At 30.3% G+C, this 24,210-nt stretch overlaps 1 protein-coding gene across 1 annotated transcript; it reads right to left on the bottom strand.

Moving 5' to 3' along the window:
* Positions 1–872: 872 nt before the first annotated feature.
* LOC149483385 (putative cytochrome P450 49a1) lies at positions 873–23,464 on the bottom strand. Its single transcript, XM_089702400.1, has 10 exons — positions 23,297–23,464; positions 19,335–19,513; positions 11,577–11,710; positions 9,090–9,178; positions 8,164–8,274; positions 7,165–7,317; positions 4,442–4,651; positions 3,747–3,894; positions 2,286–2,525; positions 873–1,369 (listed from the first exon to the last, which is right to left on the bottom strand). Exons 1-10 carry the CDS (start codon positions 23,326–23,328, stop codon positions 1,052–1,054), a joined length of 1,614 nt encoding a protein of 537 aa, XP_089558526.1. The 5' UTR covers positions 23,329–23,464; the 3' UTR covers positions 873–1,051.
* Positions 23,465–24,210: the final 746 nt, after the last annotated feature.

Raw genomic sequence — 24,210 nt, 5'->3', positions numbered from 1 at the left:
AATTGCTATCGGAATACGAACAAAGCGCTTTAATTAAGGCGACAACTTGATTATGAATTGTTAATTATATTAAGGTACGCGTTGATTGATGTTAACAGCCTGATTTGAAGGCCCTCTTTATTTCTTTGTAAATTTCGATTTATCTAGTATTTATATGGAAAATATATACCTAATATATAATTGAATGTTATATTAATAAATAATAAATCTTTTTATTATAATCATTAAATATAATAATTTAACAGAGTTTAAAAGCGCCGCGCTTCATACTTTTGGTACTTCTTAATAGTCATCATGAAAGTTAATATTTTACGATATTTCAAGGGAAAGAGGAAACGTTGTGATGAAGGTTTGTTATTAAGTATTGAACTAAATTACCCATTAAGTTTAAATTTATGTTCCTAAAACGAAAAGTACCTGAATAAAAGAAGCATTATACTTTAGTATTTCAAGAAATTTAAGATGAAATACACGATTTACGTGAGTAAAAATCGCATCATAAATAACTTATTAATATTCTATTTGTGTCATCAAAAAGCAGTTAACACTCAAATATCAGCTCATTATCTATAAATAAACAAACATTAGTTAAAGTGCAATAATAAATTACCCACAAACCGAACGGTAATTAATTGGTTAGACCGAACATCGAATTTAAGGTATTTTATATTTTAAATTACCTGATATATTACCATGCATAAATTTTGTGTAACTACATAGTTTCGACCGTAGTTTAAAATAACATTACCTTTAAATGAAAACCTTCAATATCTCTTTGTAAAAACTTTTTAAATAAGGTACTGAAATACACTTGAAAAACAGATTTCTAATTAATTTTATGTGCAATTAAAGATGTAGAGTAAAACAAAATATATCGATATATTTATTTATTAATGTAAACATTAAAAAGCGTTTCCCATTTAACACAGTATAAACATCGTTACAAAATAATACATTAACAACAAAAACGTTGCATCGCGTCCCAATTCTTTCCTAGCCCCAAAGGAGCTTGCGTAAAAAGCCGTAAATCCAAAATTGTAAAAAGGAAAATTCACGAAGCGTTCTGTAGCACGAAGTAATATGGTTTTTGGAGTTTATTAACGCCACTGGTGACCAATTTTGGCTGCGGTCCATGCCATTCTAGTCTGTATTTATCCAGCATCCTTGTAGCTAGAGCTGATAGCATGTGGGAGATGATGCCTGATGCTGGACAGGATTGGCCAAAAGGTAAGGAAGCGAAGGAATGGGCTCTAGATGCCTTTATTGGCGCCCAACCTTCGTTGCACCAACGCTCTGGTATGAACGACTTGGCTCTGCCCCACTCTTGTTCTGTTTTGCTTGATACGCCGTGTGCGAGGACTATGTCTACCTGTAAAGATAATAAAGAAAGGTAAGTAAATTATAGGCCATTTTTAATCATTACGGTTAGCGCTATCTTTATTGTGATACGTAATCATTTCTTAACTTGACTCTAGGGAACCAAAAGTCCCATGAAATACTATATATTTTAACATAATGTATTATGTAGTTTTTAGCCTTTTGTTTAAAAAAAAATCCGTATGCTCGGAAGCAGAATACGTAAGTTGATAATAAAATATTAATATATAATAATATATATCATATCATTATTAATATGTCATGATATTTAAATAGATTACATTATATAACACTAGCAGCTTTTGTTTATGGTTTTATTAAGTTAGTTTGTTGGAATTAGGAACTAAGAATCAACTGGCTTATAGAAGTTTCGCTGCGAGATATCTTACAGCTAATAAGATTGAAATGCTAATCCGTTACAGAATGGGGCTCTAGAGGAAATGTATATCTAGACAACGTCATGAACAACAACTAGTATGCATAAACTATCTCCCAGGACTGCATATTCTGTCACAACTATGTAGTTGATTGAGTGAGCTGCACTCGGGATGTATTTCGTTTTATAACCTCTAAAATGGTACCTATAAAACTAGTAAAGATAATTTAATTTAGCATGAAAGTTTGTTGTTTAACAAGATGCCAATATTTGTATTTTGTTTAATAATATTAACTTACAAATTATTACAAATGACTACATTATTATATCTTGTGGTGATTTGGAATGATTTCTATATATGTAATAGCATGGACGAATAATATAATTGGGTATATTTGTCTATGGTAATAGTGTTTATTAATACTATAATGTATCGTTTAACATTACCCGTTGCAGCCGCAACCTTTCACACAAGCCCTAATGACCAATATACATATAACAGCTTGGTATAACCGACCAAATTGCAACTCACCCCAGCGGGAACTTCATATCCATCAACGACGAACTCTTCCACGCTTCGTCTAACCACACCTCCGGTAACTGGTTTCAACCGTAAAGCCTCTCTCACACACGCACTTATGTATGGTAACTCGTGTGTTTCTACACCCTCGTCTTTGGAAGCTTTAGACCAAGTGATCTCATCGTGTGCGCGCTGTTGTTGCGCCGCGTGGAGGGATAACTGGTAGAACATGTTGAGCGCTGTTTGCGCTAGCTGTAAGGTAAATAATGCCATTATTTATTTATTTTTTTACACTTTATTGTGCTGGCATACAAATAAATCCTTAAAATTAAAACTTATATCTAGTCCAGCACAAAAGGCGGCCTTATCACTTAAGATATCTTCCAGGCAACCTACTGTGTGGAGTAATAGAATGAAGGAGGAGGTAGGTAAGATGTACAAAATAAATTACTTATACACATAATATTTATAAAAACATACATATAAAATATTTTATACAAATACATTTTCAAATAATAATTAATTAATAATAATACATAAAATAATAGAGTAGTAAAATTATTAAGTCATATTTAGTTTTATATCAAATGCTTTATGAATGAAAAATGGACGATCAGAAGGCCTGGCATTGTCACTATGCGAATTACTGTTGTTCAAATGCCGAATCAACTTATTATATTCTTAAAAAATGTTACACGTAAAGAATAAATTCAAAATCTACTGGACTGATTTTTTTGAGTTTCTTTGTGTTGCTAATTGAAGGTACGCAAATTTTTTAAACATAAAAGGAAGAACAATGTAAAAAGTTAAAATGTTTAAAAAAGTTATCCAGACTGTCGAGTGCAAAGCTTAGTTAGTGAACTTTATCGAGTCACAGTCAAATTTTAATTTTTAATAAAAACCGTCAAAAATAGTTACGTAATGATAATATTTAGGTTAATCAATGGCGAGTACATAACCTATTTGCATCATTCTCTTATTCAAACATCCTAATATTATTTTAGGCAAAGTCCAATATGCCCGAGGCTTCACTGGAAAGCTACGAGTGGCTCCATAGGGAAAATCTATGGGAAAATAAATTAAGTTCTCGCCATTGCAATGAAGATGCTTAACGAATATATAGTATTATGTTCTTTTGGGTAAATGAACTGGGATGAAATTAAGGGTAATATTAACGTGTAAGGTGGTGCAGGTTCAGTAATTTTCATCTACGTTTTTCCGACTGAGCCATTAAGTGGTTTATATTTTTCGAACTAATGTATAGTGCATATTATATCTATTGAATTGGACGTTTTATAAATAAATATATTTCATCACTCAACTGTGTAGTTTGTTTCAATTACTTCAATAGATATTAAATAAATTAACATCTATGAAATTGCCGCTTTTCAGTAGCTGGTTTAAAAATGTTAAATATGCGACTTAAACTTATGTTAACTTCACTATAATTAAAAAGCAGGATAAAAAACTCACCGGATCAACTCCAGCAAGGAAAACATCAGCAGCAAGAGGTAGCATCTTATCGCCAAGTGGTTTTAGTTTGTCGAGAAGAATCTGTTCTGGTTTTAAATCGCCTAAGTTTAGATTTCTTTGGGCTTCAGATAGGAAATGTTCTGTGAGACTGAAAATAAAAATAAAAATGTTGGATTGGGAAGAATAACTTATTTTGAAATAGGGAATGAGAAACATAACATTAGTTAATAAAAGAAATATCTCAAATAAAAACAAAAAAGCATTTCAGCCATTTTAGATATCTATAGATGGTTAAGTTCAGCCTTTGCGTTTAATAGCAACAAATTTTCATTTTGACTTTCTTGGTTATTTCATAATTAAATTTAGCTGATTAAATACTAAATATATTTAAACTAACCACTTTATTTTTGATAGTGCTGTACCTAAAGTTTATTATCTATACTTAATATTATAAAGCTGAAGAGTTTGTTTGTTTGAACGCGCTAATCTTGGGAACTTCTTGTCCGATTTGAAAAATTATTTCGGTGTTAGATAGCCCATTTATCGAGGTAGGCTATAGGCTATATATAATAATAACAAAGTCATCTGTTATAATAATACACCTAATATCATCTCGCTAAGACCAATTCAGGAGCGGAGCACTGCGGGTAAAACCGCGGAGTACAGCTAGTTAAAAGTAAAACAAATCCACTCACCTAAAATGCCTATCAAAGTTCCTCACAGCATCTTTAAACCCTTGTGTTTCTGGTCGTAACGTAGTTTCGCTGCGAACTAAATAATTTTCGTCCGCTATTTCCAAAGAGCATCGCACTAATTGTTCCGCTGCTGTTAAATCGTCTATAGAACGTTGTGATAGAGAACACAGATCCTTTATGTCATCGTCCATTGATGTTTTTTCTGGTCTTCTGGAAATAAATTTATTTTATAGTTAGAAATTAGAAAATTTTTGAAGTATAGAAAAAAATTAGATCACGATGCGGGATTCGAACCCGCGTCTTTCCAAAAATCCGGGGCGGTCCAAATTCATATTTGAATGCCATAAAACCAAAATATCAAAGTTTAGTTATAATAGTTTATTGTACAAACTAGGTAGAACAGAAAATGAAGAATATTGTGAAAAAAGCATAATTTGTACAAGAGGAGGCCTTATTGCTGAATAGTAATCACTATCAGGCAACTTGACGGGCAGAAAATATGTGTTCTCAGAAAGTTTTGTATGTTTGTTTATTACATTTAATCTGTAGTGCGTAAAATCGCTTAACACTGAAACTACTTGACCAATACTAACTTAAATTAACTGAGACTTAATTAGACTGAAATAAATGGATTTAGATTTTAGACTTAGTTAAACTTCTAACTATTATTTTCAGCTAAGAATAGTTTTTGAGTTGATCATTGCATGTTTTTAAGGAATCTATAGATATACGTTTAATTAAAAAATCAACATGTAAAACGTAAAAATAATATACTTCGTTATAATTGCAAATTTAAAGAATAACATCATAATAGCGTAGTTATGCAGCATTCCAAAGTCCAATACGAAACAATTAATTCGTCATACGCCTCGCAAATCGTGCTTAGATTATTAATGCAGCTATAAATACAAGGAAATCTAACTATGCAATACAATTGAAGGCTCTATAAAATATATATGAAGGATTATTTGATTTATTGCATGTCCATTATAAATAAATTATAATTAAACTGAAGGATGCTATTGTTAAAACTTTCAAGGCATTAATAGCATTATTATTTTATTTAATCATTTATTGTACCACACCATTTAATATTACAATGTACAGTATAATATATATCTGTTTGGATGCGAAGTACAAAAGGTGACCTTATTGTTTAATGTCATGATAAAAAAATTAAATAATATTGGCACGTGATGATTTGTTTGTGAAATTCGCATGTAAGGAAGATAACATAAGTATTAGCTATTTTATACTTATACTAAACAACATAGGTACGTTAGTTTCAAACTAAAATTGTATAGTAAGTAGTACTTCTTGTGAAAAACTTGACTGTACAATTTTCACAATCGGTTGCATAGCGTATAAATTTTATTTACTCACATACAAAAAATTGCCCGTATACTTTAGCTATCGTACTATAGTAGTAGATATACACAATAGACAGATATATATCTATAAAGTTTGGAATCAGTATACGCCGCTATTGCACATTAATGTAAGCTTGCCAAACAATGCTTCGCTAACAATGTTTCCAAATTCCACATAACGTATTTGCGTAGACTTCAGAATTAAGCTGCTTTTATACCAATTATCTATAGATTACAATATATTATGGCAAGTTAAACAATGCTATTGGCTTTTACAAAGTGCTCAACTAATCCAATAAAATAAACTAGGATTAGATATATGTATCTGTAAATTTTGTGACATTTCCGTTTTCAATTCCGGAAAATGTTTGTGTTTTGTATTAGTCTATATATCTTTTAGACTTTGACTAACAACAAAATATTAAAAATGAATTGAAATCGCCATTCCTTTTATAATAACAGACAACGATAAGAAAGATCTTTGTCAGCCATTTCTTTTCCTTTCTTCAACTTTTGATATCTCAAACAGAAATCAAGCCGATTCAAGTTTTATAGCAATAAATTATACTGTATAAAGAGGTCTATAAAATGGACAAAGAAAACACTTAAGAAACGATTTAGAACAAGATTTTAGGCCGCTAGATGTTACCTAGTGATTTAATATAACCCTAAATTACCCGTGTGTAGGTTAAGATCGTTTAGGGCATAGACTGGGATTAGGTTAATGTTTTTGGCAATGTGGTGAAGGAAAATTCGTTTATTTTTAGTGAAAATTTAAACAATCAATATGATGTAGAAACTTCTAGAAATTTTCGATTCACACAGAGTGTTCCAATACTGGGACATAATTAGCACGTACGAAGTAGGTATATAATATATGAGTGTATTATATAATAGAATTTCATTTTACTAAGTATAAAATAGCGTGTTAAAAAGTGCCGATATAATATCATGAAAGATAATCTAAACAAAAAATCAAACCCTAAGGATTATTAAATAATTACCCTTATTTTTTCATCAAAGGCACATTGAACTGAACGTTGTAACTTGAGGTCATAGATTAATTAGAAGCCTCCGCTGCGTAAAGCACATCATTAATCTAAACGTTTTATAAAATTGTACTCTTTAAAATTAAGTCAAGTTATTCGAAATTTTTTACTCTTTCTTTAAAAGCTAAAGGGATTAATCAAAAGTTATAGGAAAAATAATATGAGCTTTATTAAAACATGCTGTCATTTTGATTAACTTATAAATAGCGTAACGCGTGACGGTCAAGTCAAGACCAAAGTATACGAAAAAAAAACATTTTTTGTCCTTTTTTATGATTTTAAAACTTAATAAGTATATATTTACCTATTATCTTCACTAGGCACATGTACGGCTCCGTTAAGACATCCCAATCTCATACCAAAGATCATAACACCGATGGTCTCTAAAGCCCAGCGGTACACTTCGGTTAATAATTCTTCGTTTAACGCGTTTTCTGCATGCCGGAGTTCGCCTAACCTGTAAATATTTTTTTTTTTTGAGATTTTGTAGGGAATAAACTGTAGAATTAATTATCAATAAGTATTGTTTATAAATTTTTTCGAGGATAGGTAAAAAAACTACAAGATTTATGATGAATTTTAAAGGTACCTATTGTTTTTAGAAGTTTGTTAATTTATTATACCTACATGTATTATTTATTGAACTAACCCTTATTAAGCTAAAAATTAACAAAAATATGTATTTAAATCTTGATAAAAAATGCATTAAGTATTATATTATGTATTTAACATATGTAATATTAAATGGATCAAAAGCTTTATCTCTTGTTATCATTTGCCACGGTTTGGACATTTATTGCATAATATACAATATATTTTTATTGTTATTTGAGTACATTAAATGCAATCCTATTATCTATGTATTGTTTATAAGTTTTTTCGAGGCTACGTAAAAAAACTACAAGATTTATGATGAATTTTAAAAGTAGGTATTGTTTTTGGAAGTTTGTTAATTTATTATACCTACATGTATTATTTATTGAACTAACCCTTAATATGTTAAAATTTGCCAAAAAATATGTATTTAAATCTTGATAAAATACATTTATTACATTAGTATTATATAATATTGACATAATATTAAATGGATCAAAAGCTTTATCTCTTGTTGTCATTTTGCCACGGTTTGGACATTTATTGCATAATATACCTACGATATATTTTTATTGTTATCAGAGTACATTCAATGCAATCCTATTATCTATGTTTATATTCTAATCTTTATAGGAAAAATCCAATATTATCCACAAACTTTTACTACACTAGGAATTATTTCTCTTTCTAAAATATAAAAAAGGGTTACCTTCGAATTGTATCTTCGGATATATCGTCGAATGCTTTCTCGTAACTTTTCAGTAAAGTTCCGTCTTGTAAAATAACATGTAGAGCTGACCATATGGCATTTGATTCATTCCTAAAAAAATATAAACATTTAGGATAGGATAGTTTACATAGATTCAATCTAAAATTTCTAATCAAGGACATAAAAATAAAGATAAGTAGGTAAGGGTTAAAGGAGGGAACAATTAAATTGTAACGCATCTGCGATATATGTCATTGTTTTAATTGTCTTTTTGACATAGGAGCTCGGATGGATGGTTGTGGGACAGCTAATTTACAAGCTTCAGAGTATGGCTTCGTACCATATAATGAATATTTTAATGAAATGCATACCAAAATTCTTATACATCTTTACAGAATTCTTTACTATTTCGTCAGAATTTTATTTTAAATATTACTTATAAGGGAAAAATAGAAAGTTGCATTTCTATTCCCTTTTACCAACGTTTTTACAATTTTAACAAAATGGTAAGATATTGCTTGAAACAAAGTAATAGAGTCATAAATTAAGTGCAGACTCAGTCTACTCTGGAGATTAACTAACTATATAAAGGAATAAGTTATAAAACCAAAGTTCTCCCTTGTCCTATGTTTTATCAGTGTAATATTTCTGATCCCTTGTCCTATGTTTTATCAGTGTAATATTTACTGGTTTGATCATATTACATTTGAACATACTTTTAATAATTACTATTACATATTCGTCACTTCTTCACCAAATCATTGTAATTATTAATTCAGCAAAGATCTAAACATAGGAGCGAAAGCGATTTTTTTTTCAATCGACGTCAAAAAATGAGGAGGTTCTTAATAACTCAACTGTATATTTTTTTAGGTTTAAACTATGTAGTGATGATTATTATTAGGTTATAAAACATTAGTATTTACCTGTGCATCGGGCATTCAGTTTTCTTCCTCTGTACTTCCAGCGGCGACCCGACCCACGCCGGCGGTTCCGTCGCATTACTGTTATAGACCTGTCAAAATAAATCACTTGAAGAGTTCACTAGAAATAGAGTTCGCAATAAATAATACTTTCCGGGAACAATGAGGCATAAATCACAGATATAACTACCCTATTAGCACGTGACCGGCGTCAGATAAGCGGCTGTAAGCGCACCGAGACGTAACAATGTGAATAAATATTTTTATATGTAAATTATTGTGGATTTTTTTATATTGAATATCTAGGTGCATATGGATGTAGGTAAATTATTTTAACCTGAGACTTTTACATTAATGGACAGGTAAAAATAATCTATACATAGGTATATAATAATTTAATAATAAGAGTCTGTTAATGTTTTTTGTCAATTGTTTGCGCAATTACTTTATTACCATAAGTATTATATTTGAATTATATATTTTTTTATAATAAAGAAAAATCTTAAATCATTATTTTGAGAATGCGTTGCTAAATGCGAGCCTGCGTTGCTAAAAATATGTAGGCAAAGCCTCCAAAATTCAACGTACTAATATAAAATTAACACACCCGCGTATGCGAATTGCGAATCTAAAACCAACGTCCTAGTTCTAACTTTCGAAATAAACGAGGTCATGACCTTAGAATTGCAAATGTGTTATAGAGTCACCGATTTGTGTTAGAAATTAACAAGTTTGTATAAAAAAAAATGTTAAATAAAAACGTCGAGAATACATGTCTTCTTTCATATAAAGATTATTTTTGCCTACAAAAAGAAAATAATATACATTTACTTACGTCAATAAATAATGGTAGTTGCCTATTAAAAGTCTAATAATAAATAAGCTGCTGTAATGTTTACGGAAGGATGTTACTTGCGGATATTTTGTTATTGTAAAGCTAATATAAACAAATAACTAAAAGGTAAACAATTAGCTTCGGTGTCAATGGCCATGAAGCTAACAACCTCTTGTGCCAAATAGTATGAATTATTAGTACGAATAATTTGATATTCATAGTGATTTGAGGCTTTAGCTGATTATTTCATAGAGTAATTGCACGATTTACGTGATTTTAATGAGGAACTTTTTGAACATGTTTTTTGTAATTTTTTTACGACAAGCATTAATTACATTTTTCATTAAGTAGTTAATTTTACTTTTGGATTTAGGTTAATTTTACAATGAGAATCACGGATTATAAATTTTGGAGAGTTTTCTTCTGAATAGGGTAGGTACTTTAATTGTATTGATGTTTTATGAAGACGTACAAATTCATATTATTTCGATATGTCAAATGTTACAATAATTATGCAGAGAATGCTTTGACTTTCAAAAAATATGAAACGTTTAAAATTTACATGAATGGCGAGCGTGGTAAATGTGATAAAGTTAACAATTATACGTTTTTATGGTCGCAATCTTATAATTTACGACATAAACATGACCTCTTATTGCGTCAATAATAAATGATAGTGATAACGTATCGTTTGTCAATTTGTTTTTAGAAACAAAGGCAGTTACATACCTATTGTTGTAAAATTTCTTCGTTCTTAAAATAGATTATTAACAAACTTAAACTAATATTTAAAACAATTGATTATTAAAATAGTGGAAACAACGATTAATGTTCAATTAAAATGTAATTAAAATATTTGCTAGTTTAGGATTAAGGCACGAAATTGATTACACTAAGTAAAGAAATTCTAACGAGAGTTTATACAATGATTAATGATTTTTCTAGTCCAAATAATTTATGACTAAGAAATATTTGAGTACTCGGTCTAACAGATTTCTATTTGTTATCGTCGATAGTTATTTGTTTATCGTTATTTCAATAAATAAAAGTTGTAAGAACATTTTCAAACGGCGGGAGCTTTTGTTGGATAATTCATAATACTTTTTCATTTTAGTTTTTTAAATGAAAGGTTGTAACTTGTATTATATAGTTATAACTTATAATATAGTTTTCTAATTTCTTTATCAAAATGTTAAATATTCAACTACAACATTATTAATTATCATAAAGATAGATGTGAGTTGTGACATAATGTAAGTTATATAATTTGTTATTCCATTGCGTTTATTTCACAGATCACAGAAACTGTTTATTTATATATTATTATCTTACGCGTATTTATAGTAGACTAGGTTTCCGCCCGCGGCTTCGCCCGCGCAGTCATAGAAAAACCCGCATAGTTCCCGTTTCCGTGGGATTTCCGGGATTGCGTCATTTTCCCGGGATAAAAAGTAGCATATGTCCTTTCTCGGGTATCAAAATATCTCCATACCAAATTTCATGAAAATTGGTTCAGTAGTTTAGGCGTGATTGAGTAACAGACAGACAGACAGAGTTACTTTCGCATTTATAATATTAGTATGGATACAGGTTTATAATTAAGTATAATATTATATCTACTAAACTTAATATAACTATAACAATTTAATACTGACCTCTCTCATTAATTCTGGATCAAAAACATATAATACTGGTCGTTTTCTGGAGGCTTTCGCCAATCGAACCAAGCTGCCATATTTTTCCTTCAGTCCATCTAGCAAGCCAAGTCCTACAGCATGATGAAAACATCCTGTAGAAAAAACATTATTTATTTTTACAGTTTTCTAAATGTACAGGAGGGAACTCTTTATCGCTTTATTTTGAGCTAGATCTCTTTTAATTATTAAGAGTGTGACACTTTTGTACACTAAAAATAATTGGACTAATGGTCTATCTTTACAATTATTTTACCATGGGGTTTGAAAGTGTACGTATTATTTTTCATGGTCCATGTCCAACTTTATCATCCATTAACTAAGGGTTGTATAAAACAATTTCTATGTTACATTATCGCACAAAGAAAAAGAGGCATCTTGGACATATTTGATGGATGGTTAATGGACTGACCTTTTATACTCCACTATCTTTGAAGATTCGGTTAGACAATGTACGTATAAAATATAATAGACGTATTAAGCGCGTCACACACTGTCACAGATACTATAATATTTTATCTTAAGATACTGTAATATTTTATATTACAGTATCTTAAGGTATCCGGTATCAGCGTTCTGTCCATCATTTTTCTCTTTGTCATTGCGTACTATAAGACCCCTGTAGAACCGCCATCCTGTTACAAATGACCCGAAATTTTGTTGGTCATTTGTAACAGGATGGCGGTAGGAAGAAAACAATATCAAATATTTTTAGTACATGAAAAGGTACAACATAAGTAATAATTTTTTTTTATGATTCTTGTTTTATTTTACACACTAGATATTATAGCAATAAGGATATTTTACAAGCTTATTTTTTACTTTTTTCGCTATCAAATTATATTTTGAGGCTTTATAATTAATTTATCTTTCGTAGATATGAATGAAATTAAATCTCGAAATCCGGGAACAAAAACACACATTAAAATGTATGTCTTTTTTAAAATATACGGCCATAAAATATTTGTTTATATTCTTGTTTGGCTTGAAACATTTCAATCTTTTAAAATTGTGAATAAAAATAAATGTCCTGAAATATGATCGTATTTCATCATTTATAGTAGATTTGGTGAATTATGGGTACAGAGTGGAGGTAATATTTCTAATAAAAAAAACTATGCGAGTGCATGTTGATACATACATATATAAGTTATTGATCAATGAGAGCTTTGACGAATGATGACAAGTAAGTATGTACTTACATAAGTTTATTTACAAACAACCCGCATCTTTTACGTAAAGAATATTGCTTATGTGTTTATATTCTAGTGAATTGTTTTATTATTTTAAAGCCAATATCTGCGCAAAACAACTAATGAATCATGCATTATTTACGGCCTTCCAAACGCCTACAACGGTAATTAAATTCCACACATTCAGTCTAGACGCTAAAACATATCTGGCAAAATCAATGACGTTATAAAAAGAGGCCAAAAACATCAAGTTTGTGGTGCCTTAATAAAAACATATGTAACCGGTTATCATACAACTATCACGTCTCTGACTGCAATAATCTGCACTAATCAAAAAATTATCTAGGTACACACATAAATTTGCATGACAATCACTGGTAAACCACGCGGAAATATTTTTATATTTTTATGATCTATGCAATTACCATGTTTTTTGCAAATAAATATATTATAGGTATGATACAGTATCATTCCAACAACATGCCTATAACAGGCCCCAAACACGCGGCGCATAAATGATTTCCTGCTCAAACTCGTGTCCTCAATTGATTATATTCGCAAATCTAGTTTTATTTTTACTGCCTTTTTTTGTTTGACGTACATTGAGATTGTATGAAAAGTTCTGCAATTTCGTTCCCTGTCCTGATTTTGGTTGTTATAATACCTTAACCTCGTTGCATATTATTTTTCAGGAATTGTAACAATGTATGACTATTGTCTTGTGTGTTGATTGTGGAATAAGTTTTAAATTTTTTAAATAATATTATCAAAAATAAAATTCTTATTACAATGAAGGTAAAAATAGATTGAATTTATATAATTGAAGTTTCAAAATAACGTTTTGTCGCACGAGGTTTACGAATGACAACGTAATAAAATCAACTTTGCATTGCAAATTAATTCACAAACGCGAAATGACACATTCGTTTATTCAATTAGCGATTCGTGAATGTAAACAAATGATTATTTGAATATGATGCAAAATGGCTGTATTTATAAAACATAAATAGTGATTACGTAGTACTTATATAACAATTTATTATTGATATACTTATCAACTGCATGACACAATTAGTTTTATGTAATTCTAGTCCTTACACTCAGCAAACTGTAAAATTAAGCAAAACTAGATACCTACCTAACTTCAATCGGTATCGGTTCGTTACTAAATTCGATTTTTATATATTATTTGCATCGATTTTAATGATGACAAAAATAGCATCACATATAATATAGGTACCCTAAATGTGTTCACTTAAAATCTATGACCAGAAACAGGAATGAAAAAAAAGATTATTCCTAGCACCTAGATCTATCATGCAATTCAAGAAAAACAAGTTTTTATCGGAGCAACCTGAGCTTACTAGCATAGTAAGAAACGTTTTATTAATAGCAAATGAGGCACATCCTCTCATCTATTGAATAGGCCCTAACGAGGATGTTGGTACTTGTTTATATTACTAGTTTTAGTTGACCAATAAAACAACACACACCTATTTATAAAAATAACTACTCAATTTTAGTTTAATCGGTGTACTGCATTGAGATATACATATATGGAGACGACACCGCCTACATCACTTATGTTCCGCTCAACATACGCCATATGTTGAGCGGTTTTTTTTAATGGTTTTAAAGTGAAACGCATCAAATATGCCTTCGTGTGTGTTACGATATTGCACAAATAATACAAATAATACGGAAATGTGCAAAGGAATAACTTTCATCGGTAAGAACCTAACTAGATAATAATTTTTAAAACTTAGTTAGAGCAAAAAAATGGCGCACAGATTTTGTTCGTGGTGTCTCCTCCATACGTATAGTAATATTATCTCAATGGTGTACTGTGTATTTTTTTTTTATAATTCAAGGGAAGAAAATATGTAGATAGAGAAGCAATTTCTGTAAACGAATATCCTTGATCCTTAGATAGAGAGATTAGAGTATCCTTAGATATCTACTTAATCCAAACTCAAAATCCATTATAAAAATTTCCAATTATCCAGATTGAAAATTTAGTTGGTATTACATAATAAAATAAATCAATTTTATTCCACCTACAAAGTTTAAAAAAGTATTGTTTTATGTGTTATTATTTAGCAAATACAAATTACAATACAACGTAAGTAATAAAATTACATTTTAGATATTAATCAATACGATGTGCCACTGGAATCATCGAAATAATTTTCTATTAAAGAGCAATGGTTACTGACAATGCTAATCAATTTTCACCAAATAATCTATATATATAAAAGAAAGCCTGTATGTTCCAACACTTATAACTCGAGTTCTGCTGAACCAATTTTCATGGTTGTAGATTCGTTGGATTTGTCTCCGTCCAGAATAGAAGAATAAATCATAAAAACAACAGAAACTAGACGAATAAATATTTTCCCAAAATTTTGATTTTCGTACATGTCAATCATTAGTTGTCAATCCTGTCAAATACGGAAAATAATGTTTGACATTCATGCGTTCAAAAATGTATTATGTGTAAAATAATAAAAAATTAAAAAGGGTGAATAAATATTGTTTGTATTTATTTTAAAATCAATTATTAAAAAGTGCAATAAAAGCAGATACATAAAAATTCCTCAAATGTTTGTGTTTACGCGTGTTTTCAGAAATTAACAAGGTATTTTTGGTGCGGAAACTAACCAAGAAGTTTAGTTCGATTTTATTAAAAAAATTCTATAAAAATGTAAAAATTCTGACAATTATTTGTTGCGATTTCGTCGACTGCGTCAACAATATTGCTATCAAATCGCTATAAACAAGCTAAATTGCGTTTTGCGATGTAATCATCCATTTATGCGATGCAATTAGCACAGAAGAAGGTGCAGAAAATGTTGGTCTATTGATTATTTTACCGGCGACATACACAGGTAGCCCAAGTGAATATGCGCAAGATGCAATGACATAATAATATGTTCGTCATTATGGTCGGCCAGATTTATTCATTACATTTATAATATGTAATCCGAAATGGATGGAAATTATTCAACTGCTGCTTCCCGGACAAATATCAAGTGATCGGCACGACATTACCACACGTGTTTTCAAGCAAAATATCCGATCACTAATGAGTTACATTAATGGAACACATCTTTTCGATTATTCAATGATGGATGTATTCAATCGAATGACAACAATCTGGCTTGCAGCATGCACACATTTTAATTTGGTTAGTCGAAAGGATTCGGGCAGATAAAATATATGAGTGTGCGGGAATTGCTAATCCTGAAACCGATCTAGACCGACATAACGTTGTTATCACGAATATGATTCATGGACCGTGTGACACCATCAACCACCAATGTTGCATGTTTGTAATGCATTGTTGACAGTGAGTGTACCAAAAGGTATCCACGAAAATTGATGGCAGAGACCATCACAGGCAACGATGGTTACCCACTGTATCAGCGTTGATCGCCCAATGATAATGGTAAAATTATTAGCACAACTAAAGTGAAACGAAACGATGGCGTGGTCGATAACAGTTAAAGAATGAAAAGAGTTAATCTATGCACAAATTATTAAAATTCAGTAATTTTTCTCTGAGACGTGTTTGAAGTAATAAAATAAAATACTATTACATATCAATCCATATAAATATTTATTTTGTATCATTGTATTACGTTCATCAAAGCCTAAATTAGTTCAGCTAAAAGGTAACACAACATTCATTGACAGGGCGGTACAAAGTTCGCCGGGACAGCTAGTTGATTATGTTTTAATATATTACCTACTGGTATAATATTATATATTGGCGATGAAACATTATTTAAATATGTGGTTAAGATATTTATGCATGTAGAGCTTATTAGCAGCTAATGATGTTGAGGCTTGAAAATAATTGTTAATACATCATATTGACATTTTATATGATAAATTGTATTGTTGAATTTTTTATTTGTCGATATAGTATGATGATCATGATTTGAAAATTGGCGGTGCAAATATTATTACATCAAGCCATTTTTATCATAGTACACAATGTAATGTGCGAAGTACACGATCATGTTATTCTTGTGTAAATCAAATACAAATTTTGTAATCATGCAATAACAAATCTCTAATATAAAAATGAATCGCAAAATGTGTTGGTAAGCGCATAACTCGAGAACGGCTGAACCGATTTCGATAATTCTTTTTTTATTATATTCCTTGAAGTACGAGGATGGTTTTTATGTAGAGAAAACGTAAATATGTACCACGGGCGAAGCCGGGGCGGACCGCTAGTAATAAAATAAAATTGTAATTAAAAAAAACAATTCTACGATGATGAAGTAGTTGGACTCTACCGAGTACCGACACAAACTATAAAAAAAATTATCTTAATAAAAAATTCAACGCGACGTCTTTATTCATAATCACATTATTATCTATTTATTACACAGCTCAACAAAAAAACAATTTTTTTTTTGTTGCCCTGGATATTTCTACAGATTTATATAATTCAAGTACCCAGTTTGCGAATGTAATCATTAAAATTATTTAATTGGCTCTAGTTTTTTTTTAATTTGGATTTTCATATATTAAATTTTCTTACGGCCCTTCAGAATACGGGTTAATAACAAGTGTTTATTTTTTTGGTGAATTACGTTTTCTGCACATTTATTCGCTCAGACATAACCTTATTCTTTAAAACTGGCTGTAGAATATCAGAATAATAAATGATTTTTATAAAAAAAACCATTTTTATGAACAACAATGTTCGGTTTGTACTGAGTTGAAGAAACCCAGTAGCACTTGGTCAGCAAATTGGATAGGTATACGAAATTCCCTTGATGTTTATATTAATAGAATTAGAAAAAGCAAATTAGTTAGGAATAATTAATAAATATGAGAATTTAGGCCTTTGAAGGAATCTAGAAGTATAAGAAGAATACCCGACGGCCCTACAGGACGGGCGTGTCAAAAATTGATAAAAGATAGAAATTTAACAAATTTTTATAACTGATGCTGAATGTAAATTATAGATAGATATAGTATTGGTAAATTTAAGGTAAATTTAAAACACCAAATTATAAATAAATTGCACAACAGTTGTTAAAAAACTTCATTATTTTATGAGCAATTACGAACATAAAGCTACACTTTCCCCACAGTCTCCTGGATAGATATCCAGTAAATCTGCGAAATTTATGTGAGAAACAGGAAGAACGCATCGAAAAAGAAGTAAAAATTATGGAATAAAGGTATCAGGGTATATGGGATCGTCACATGATGGCAGATTACTGATGGTCCATAAGGGCCGGCGCCCACTGCCGGCACGGCACGGCATGGCACGGCAGAGCATCCCGCGGCGTGCAATGGCATCCCGCGGCATGCCGTGGCATCCTGCTAAAAGCCCCACTAATGCTGCATAAGTTTCAACCTTATTTCAACTAGCTAGCAATCATAATTCCTCGACCCCAAAGCAAGACACGTCATGCCGCCGCATCCTGCGGCGTGCCGCGTCATGCTGCAGCATCCTGCGATACGTCGCGGCATCGTGGCATCGAAATAAAGTAACTTGAATTCTAAACTGATTGAAATAAGATTCAAAATAACTTCATTAGTAATAAAATCCTCTGCCCTGCCATGCCACGCCGTGCCGGCAGTGGGCGCCGGCCCTAACAAAACTATAGTCCGAAAATTAACTAAGAAGAGAAGCTTATAAAATCTATTTCCTTGTACTATTTCATAAGTTTTAATGATTTTTCTCTATTTTTATATCCATTTGAATTAATTAAATACTAAAACAAAACAATAAGTAAAACTTTGTAATAAATAAATGATGTTAAACAAATATACCTTCTATTTTCATGCTGCGTTTTAGAGTCTTATAAGAAAATTAGGATTAAAAAAAAACTAGTGCCAATCTACCAAAACCATTTATAGTTTTATATATAATATGCATTGAATTATTCGAAACCACTTTCACATCCAGGGCAACAAAATCATTGTTGACCAGTGTTATCTATTTCATCCTGTTAACAAAATAATTCTCTTTCGTAATAAGCCTTCTTGTAGCTATTTTATGATAGTCTCTAGAACTTGTCAGGGATGGATTATTATAGTTATTTGTAGTATCTACAATTATAAATAAATTAATTAAAAAAGTAATCTTAATATCTTAATACTATTATAAAGGCGAAAGTTTGTATGGATGTATGGATGTATGGATGTTTGTTACTCTTTCACGTAAAAACTACTGAACCGATTACAATGAAATTTAGCACACATATAGAGGGTAATTTGGATTAACACATAGGATAGGTTTTATCCCGGAAATCCCACGGGGACGGGAACTATGCGGGTTTTCCTTTGAAAACGCGGGCGAAGCCGCGGGCGGAAATCTAGTAATATATATTTAAGTAAGTAATATGCATTTGCAATCAGTCCTAGATAATAATCAGAATTTAAGTCGGTTATTCATATCGCTATGAACATTAAGGCCAGTATCGTAGCTCCCCTTTACAATCTGATACCCATAAAATATAGACTATTACTCTATAAAATACAAATTATATATTACCAATCCTCGGCAACACGTGTTCATGGTGCTTCATAACAGGCAGGGCTATAGGGCCAGGGATATCCGAGAAGCGCTTGCTTGCAGCTTGGTTCACAGATGGTGCGACTGCGTTGTGACGTTGTGGAGATGTTGATGTCCTTCGAGGAGAGGAGGTAGACAGCCGGCGGTGCCTGGACATCCTGAGGGGAAAAGACAATAATCTCAAAAACTTGAAATACAAGCACTGTCTATACATTATATTTACAATTAAACTTAAACTCAAAATTTAGCCAAGGGTGACGATATATTTCTATGAAAAAATACAGACTCAATACGTTTTTCATGTAAATTTTTTCAAGTACCTACTCCGAAGTAGACGTATCTAAATATTTTGTAACAGCAGATTCGTTTCGATTTCGAACTTTTTTTAGGACCTCATAAATTTATATGTACACATCTTTCGGATTCTACTACTAACAAGAATAATAAACTCGATCTTTTAAATTTTACTCCTTATTAGTTTTCCCTTAAATTACCTAGTATGTACAAAGACTTGTAGTGTTTAGTAGATCTAAAGATTTTAGTTCTAGAGTAGACTAGAACTCTAGAAAAAACAGGAAATAAAAGCTAGGAAGATACTGAAATTATTTATTTATGAGTAAGACGATATTTGAATAGGAATAACGATGTCATTAAAATTTTAATGACGCAGATGTAGAACTTTTCATTCAGTACAATTAAAGTAATTATTTTTTTATCATTAATAAAGTGTGGAAACGGTAATTAATTATAAAAATTACGGCTCTTAATTTGCACAATAATTATTCTTTAACTATGATATCGTGCTCAAATACAACGGTCCGTTTGAAATTTCATGGTTTTGTTTTCGTGTTTTAGAATTTTAATTAGTTTTTCTTAAGACGGCACTATCTAAATTCTAAATTCTAATGCATGTTTTTACCTTTGTCAGGGTTATAAAGAAGTTTTGAATTTAAATTTTAAATCAAACAGAAAACTTTATTACCAACTGCTTTTTCTCAAGAATCGTATATTCCATTAGACTAATAGCACAGTAATATTTTTTGTTTTAGACAACAGCTTTGTTGTTATAGACAATCATACAGTTCGCATAATATTTTTCATGTAATGATAGGAGACGAATATTCAGGAACGGAATATATACCTACCTACTTATTGTATTATACCTCTATTCGTAAATATGTAATAGGCAATTCATAAAATTACGATTGAAAAGCTTTATTGAAGCAATAAAAACAAAGAAGCTCCTGACCCATAAATTTTTATGTTTTCCTATAAATTTTTACCGAGCGACCTGATTTCAATGTATGTTTTAGTAATATTTTACAAGTTCATTGCCGTTGAAAAATGCTTTTAAAAAAGCTTTTGCATATGGACAAACAAATTATTCATATTATCTACATAGATAGGAATGATCTGTTTTTGAAGTGTTTCTAGGAAGATAAAGCATTCGATTAATGTTTATTTTAGTCGTAAAAAGTTATCCTGTGATAGCCTCTACTCTATCTATTAACGAAGCTGCAACTGAGCACAAACGATGGTATCGTTTATCAGACAAAGTATAATGAACTTTAAGAAGATGCATTAAGAAATAAATTTCATTGACTAGTTTGAAATAAGCAGCTAACTACGCAGAATGCATTCTAGATACAATTTATCAAACGCTGAGGCAAAGAGCTTGAAGATGTTTATAAAATATCCTTTTAAAATGTTTATGTTATAACTTCTAAACTATAAACATTTCTACTAGATACCTTTATCTCTAGAATAATATATTGTTTTTTTTAATAATGCCCGAACCAAAATTCAATAAACATCTTCTGTATGAATGAAAGTACCTTGAAATCGCGCACGCCCTGAGTGTATAAGTTTTGACTAATCGTATTTAAGAAGTTAAATATACAATAATTCAAGATCATAAACAATTAAGTGTACAAGCTCTTTGTCTATAATATGGAATTCAATACATCGCTCAAGTTCAAGGACAAGAAGGAAAAACAACGGTCTGCAATTACTGAACTGGTTTTATCCGGCGGTTGCGTATTGCATTTATAACAACGGCCATAACAGGGTTCTATATGACTCATAAGGGAACGAAACAGTTAAATGTACTCTTATACTATGAAATAACAAAAAATTATCTCTGGACTAAAATCTTATAGTTTAAGAACTTAAGATTCTGACCCCAAAGTATGGCTAGTTAGGTACTTTTCTTATTGCTCTAGAATATTATAATAGGAAGTACGGATTCTTATAATTTTTGGTTTGTTTGAATGTCTCCACTTAAGATTATATATCTAGATCATGCCTATATGAGATGCCTATAAATGTAAAATATTTGAATAACGTTCTGCAAAAAAAGTTAGCATAGCTAAATCGTTAAGCATTTTAATCAATTTCTATCCGATTGTTTATAAATCTCTCCACGACATTAAAAGACATGAAAAATAAAATACAATATGATTCAAAAGGCTACACTTATAACATTCATCATTTATCTACCGCTCCTGCATTCATTCTAAATTTACTTCTTTATTTCAATGTACTTTACATTGAAATAATGTTTCCATATTTATAAAAGTTGTTTGAATTTCATTAAACTTCCAAGTTATTTTTACTTTACGGTTTCAGTTTAAAATTCATGAAACAGTGGAATATTTTTCAATGAAAACAATACTGTACATAAGCTTAGTAAGTGGCTTACTAAATAATAAATATTGTGCACCTACTTGTATAATAATATCACAGTAATACCATAATTGTAATACTGTGATAATATTATATCAGAAGCAATAAAAGTTTTAGTACAAATACATTTTAATTGGCAATAATATGAAGTTGTGTGTAGTAGTAATAACGTTACGTTTTCTTTTTTTCATGTTTAATTTTATAAAATACAACATAAATAGGTGTACGTAAACGGTAAAGCTCAGGTATAATTCATTTAAATTTCACCTATATCAATTGGAGACAGGTACCTACGTAACAGTTGCTATTTATTAGATAATTTTGTATACGGTTAACCTGTTATTTGCAGACACGAAATATATCAGACAGTAGTGAAAGTAGACAAGTCTAGCACTGCTTTTTTAACTATCAACTTGATTAACATTATTTGCGAAAGCGGTTCACATTTCTACATTTGCGATAATAGGAAATTTATATTAAGTACTTTTAGTGAATGGAACAGTATTTATAACAAACTGTAGGTATCAGATATATAAATATGTATTTGACATACCTTACAAAAGGAAAATGCCTTAGGTTTTAATTAATTAATTGTTCCTTTATTATTCAATTTCACACATAATATTATATTGTTTCATAAACACACAGCAAAATTTTTGCATTATTAGTTTTCCAAGAATTAGCGGCCGGCGCTACTGCAAAATGAATTTCATATCCATCCATTTTATGCCAAATGCAGTTAGGAATGTAAAGTCACTCGCACTTAGAGATCAATGACCGTATAATGTTTTTTTTTTCTGTTTTGCACATTGTTTTGCACATTTTTATTTTTCGAGAAAAAGTTTATTTTGGCGGGAAGGTATAGGTTGTCAAATGTCAAACGCTCAAAGATTAAACAAAATTGGTAACTAATAACTATTATAATATAATAAATATTATACTATAAACATATTACCGACATTTTTATTATCTTTGTTTACAAATATGGTAATAAAAATAAAAATATACAGCTACAGCTTGAATTTTAAAAGGTTGTCGCGCTATTTTACGATTCACGACTAGCGAATTAGCGAACGTCTGCGCTCAATTTTAATTTAAGAATCACTTTTAAAAACCTGTCTACCACTATAAAAACTGCAATTTCTCTAAATATCTAAGCTTTTTATTGAAAACATTACATTATTTAAAGCCATTCATTTGATTGAAAAATTAAAAACAAAATACTTAATTTTGATAAAAAAAAAATGAATACTCACATGCATTGTCGTAAAATGCTTCCCGTTGCCATGTTTACAATACTATTGATATCAATTTCAACTTAAAACCACTTTACACATAATACTTCGAACATCAAGTCAAAAACCGTTTATTTATTTACTATAGTGTTGTCACTCCGAGAGGTTCACGTGTAGTGCGTGTGAGTGGCGTCCGTTCTGTATACATCGGTAGTGTTGTAGCGGTGTCGATATCGACGGTGCACTTGTCGATATAAAATAAGAAGCCACGTTATTATTCTACTCATTTATAATAATCGATTGAGTAATTAATTTAATTTCATAATGTAGATTATGTACATGTTTTCATTATTAATAGTTAAAGAGGAAACTCCATTCTTAAAAGTATCATAATTTTATTATTAACTATTTGTATTTGTATTTAGCTATTGGTATTTCGTTTATTGTTATTTATTGTATAACTTTACAAAAGGGGTAAGAAATAACTTGTGTGCCGAAATTTTATCAATCGATATATAATCACAGCACAAGCACAACACTAGCATTGAACTTTGGACATTGCCTTTGTTTACGTTTTTTGTTTAATGAAGCACCAAGGTCCGGAGGAACGTTCATATTCGCAACTGCACTAAGTTAATTTTGATGAAATTTTGATTATTAAAAATCTAAATATGAATTTTCGAGATTCATTTTGTTAAACATTTTAACTATTTACTATTAACTGCAAGAAGAAGAAAAAGTAAAATGTAATATTTACAATTATGTCGGACGGACTTGTTATTACAATATAAAAAAAATCTAATATTTGCCAATATTTGGTGCTCCGAATTATTATTTTTCTAATGTTACATATTTAAATTATGAACGGAAGCAAAGAATTATAAATTACCTACGTATTCTATGTATAAGCCGCCTAAGACAAAAATACTGTCGAA

Source organism: Colias philodice, chromosome 13 (assembly GCF_061535455.1).
Source record: "Colias philodice isolate Cphi_HAF_F1 chromosome 13, ilColPhil1 Martin Lab GWU primary, whole genome shotgun sequence".
In the NCBI taxonomy this organism is placed as follows: Eukaryota; Metazoa; Arthropoda; class Insecta; order Lepidoptera; family Pieridae; genus Colias; species Colias philodice.
Note: the sequence above shows the minus strand (reverse complement) of the source record. Positions and strands in the feature narration are given on the sequence as shown.

What these genes read in the sequence shown, in the direction of transcription:
- LOC149483385 (XM_089702400.1), bottom strand. Translation starts at nt 23,328, where the DNA reads ATGGCAACGGGAAGCATTTTACGACAATGCAT. An exon ending in ACACGTGTTGCCGAGGATTG is followed by an intron (nt 11,711 to 19,334) that starts GTAATATATAAT and finishes TTTTTTCTACAG; the next exon opens with GATGTTTTCATCATGCTGTA. An exon ending in TCCTTGCTGGAGTTGATCCG is followed by an intron (nt 2,526 to 3,746) that starts GTGAGTTTTTTA and finishes TTTACCTTACAG; the next exon opens with CTAGCGCAAACAGCGCTCAA.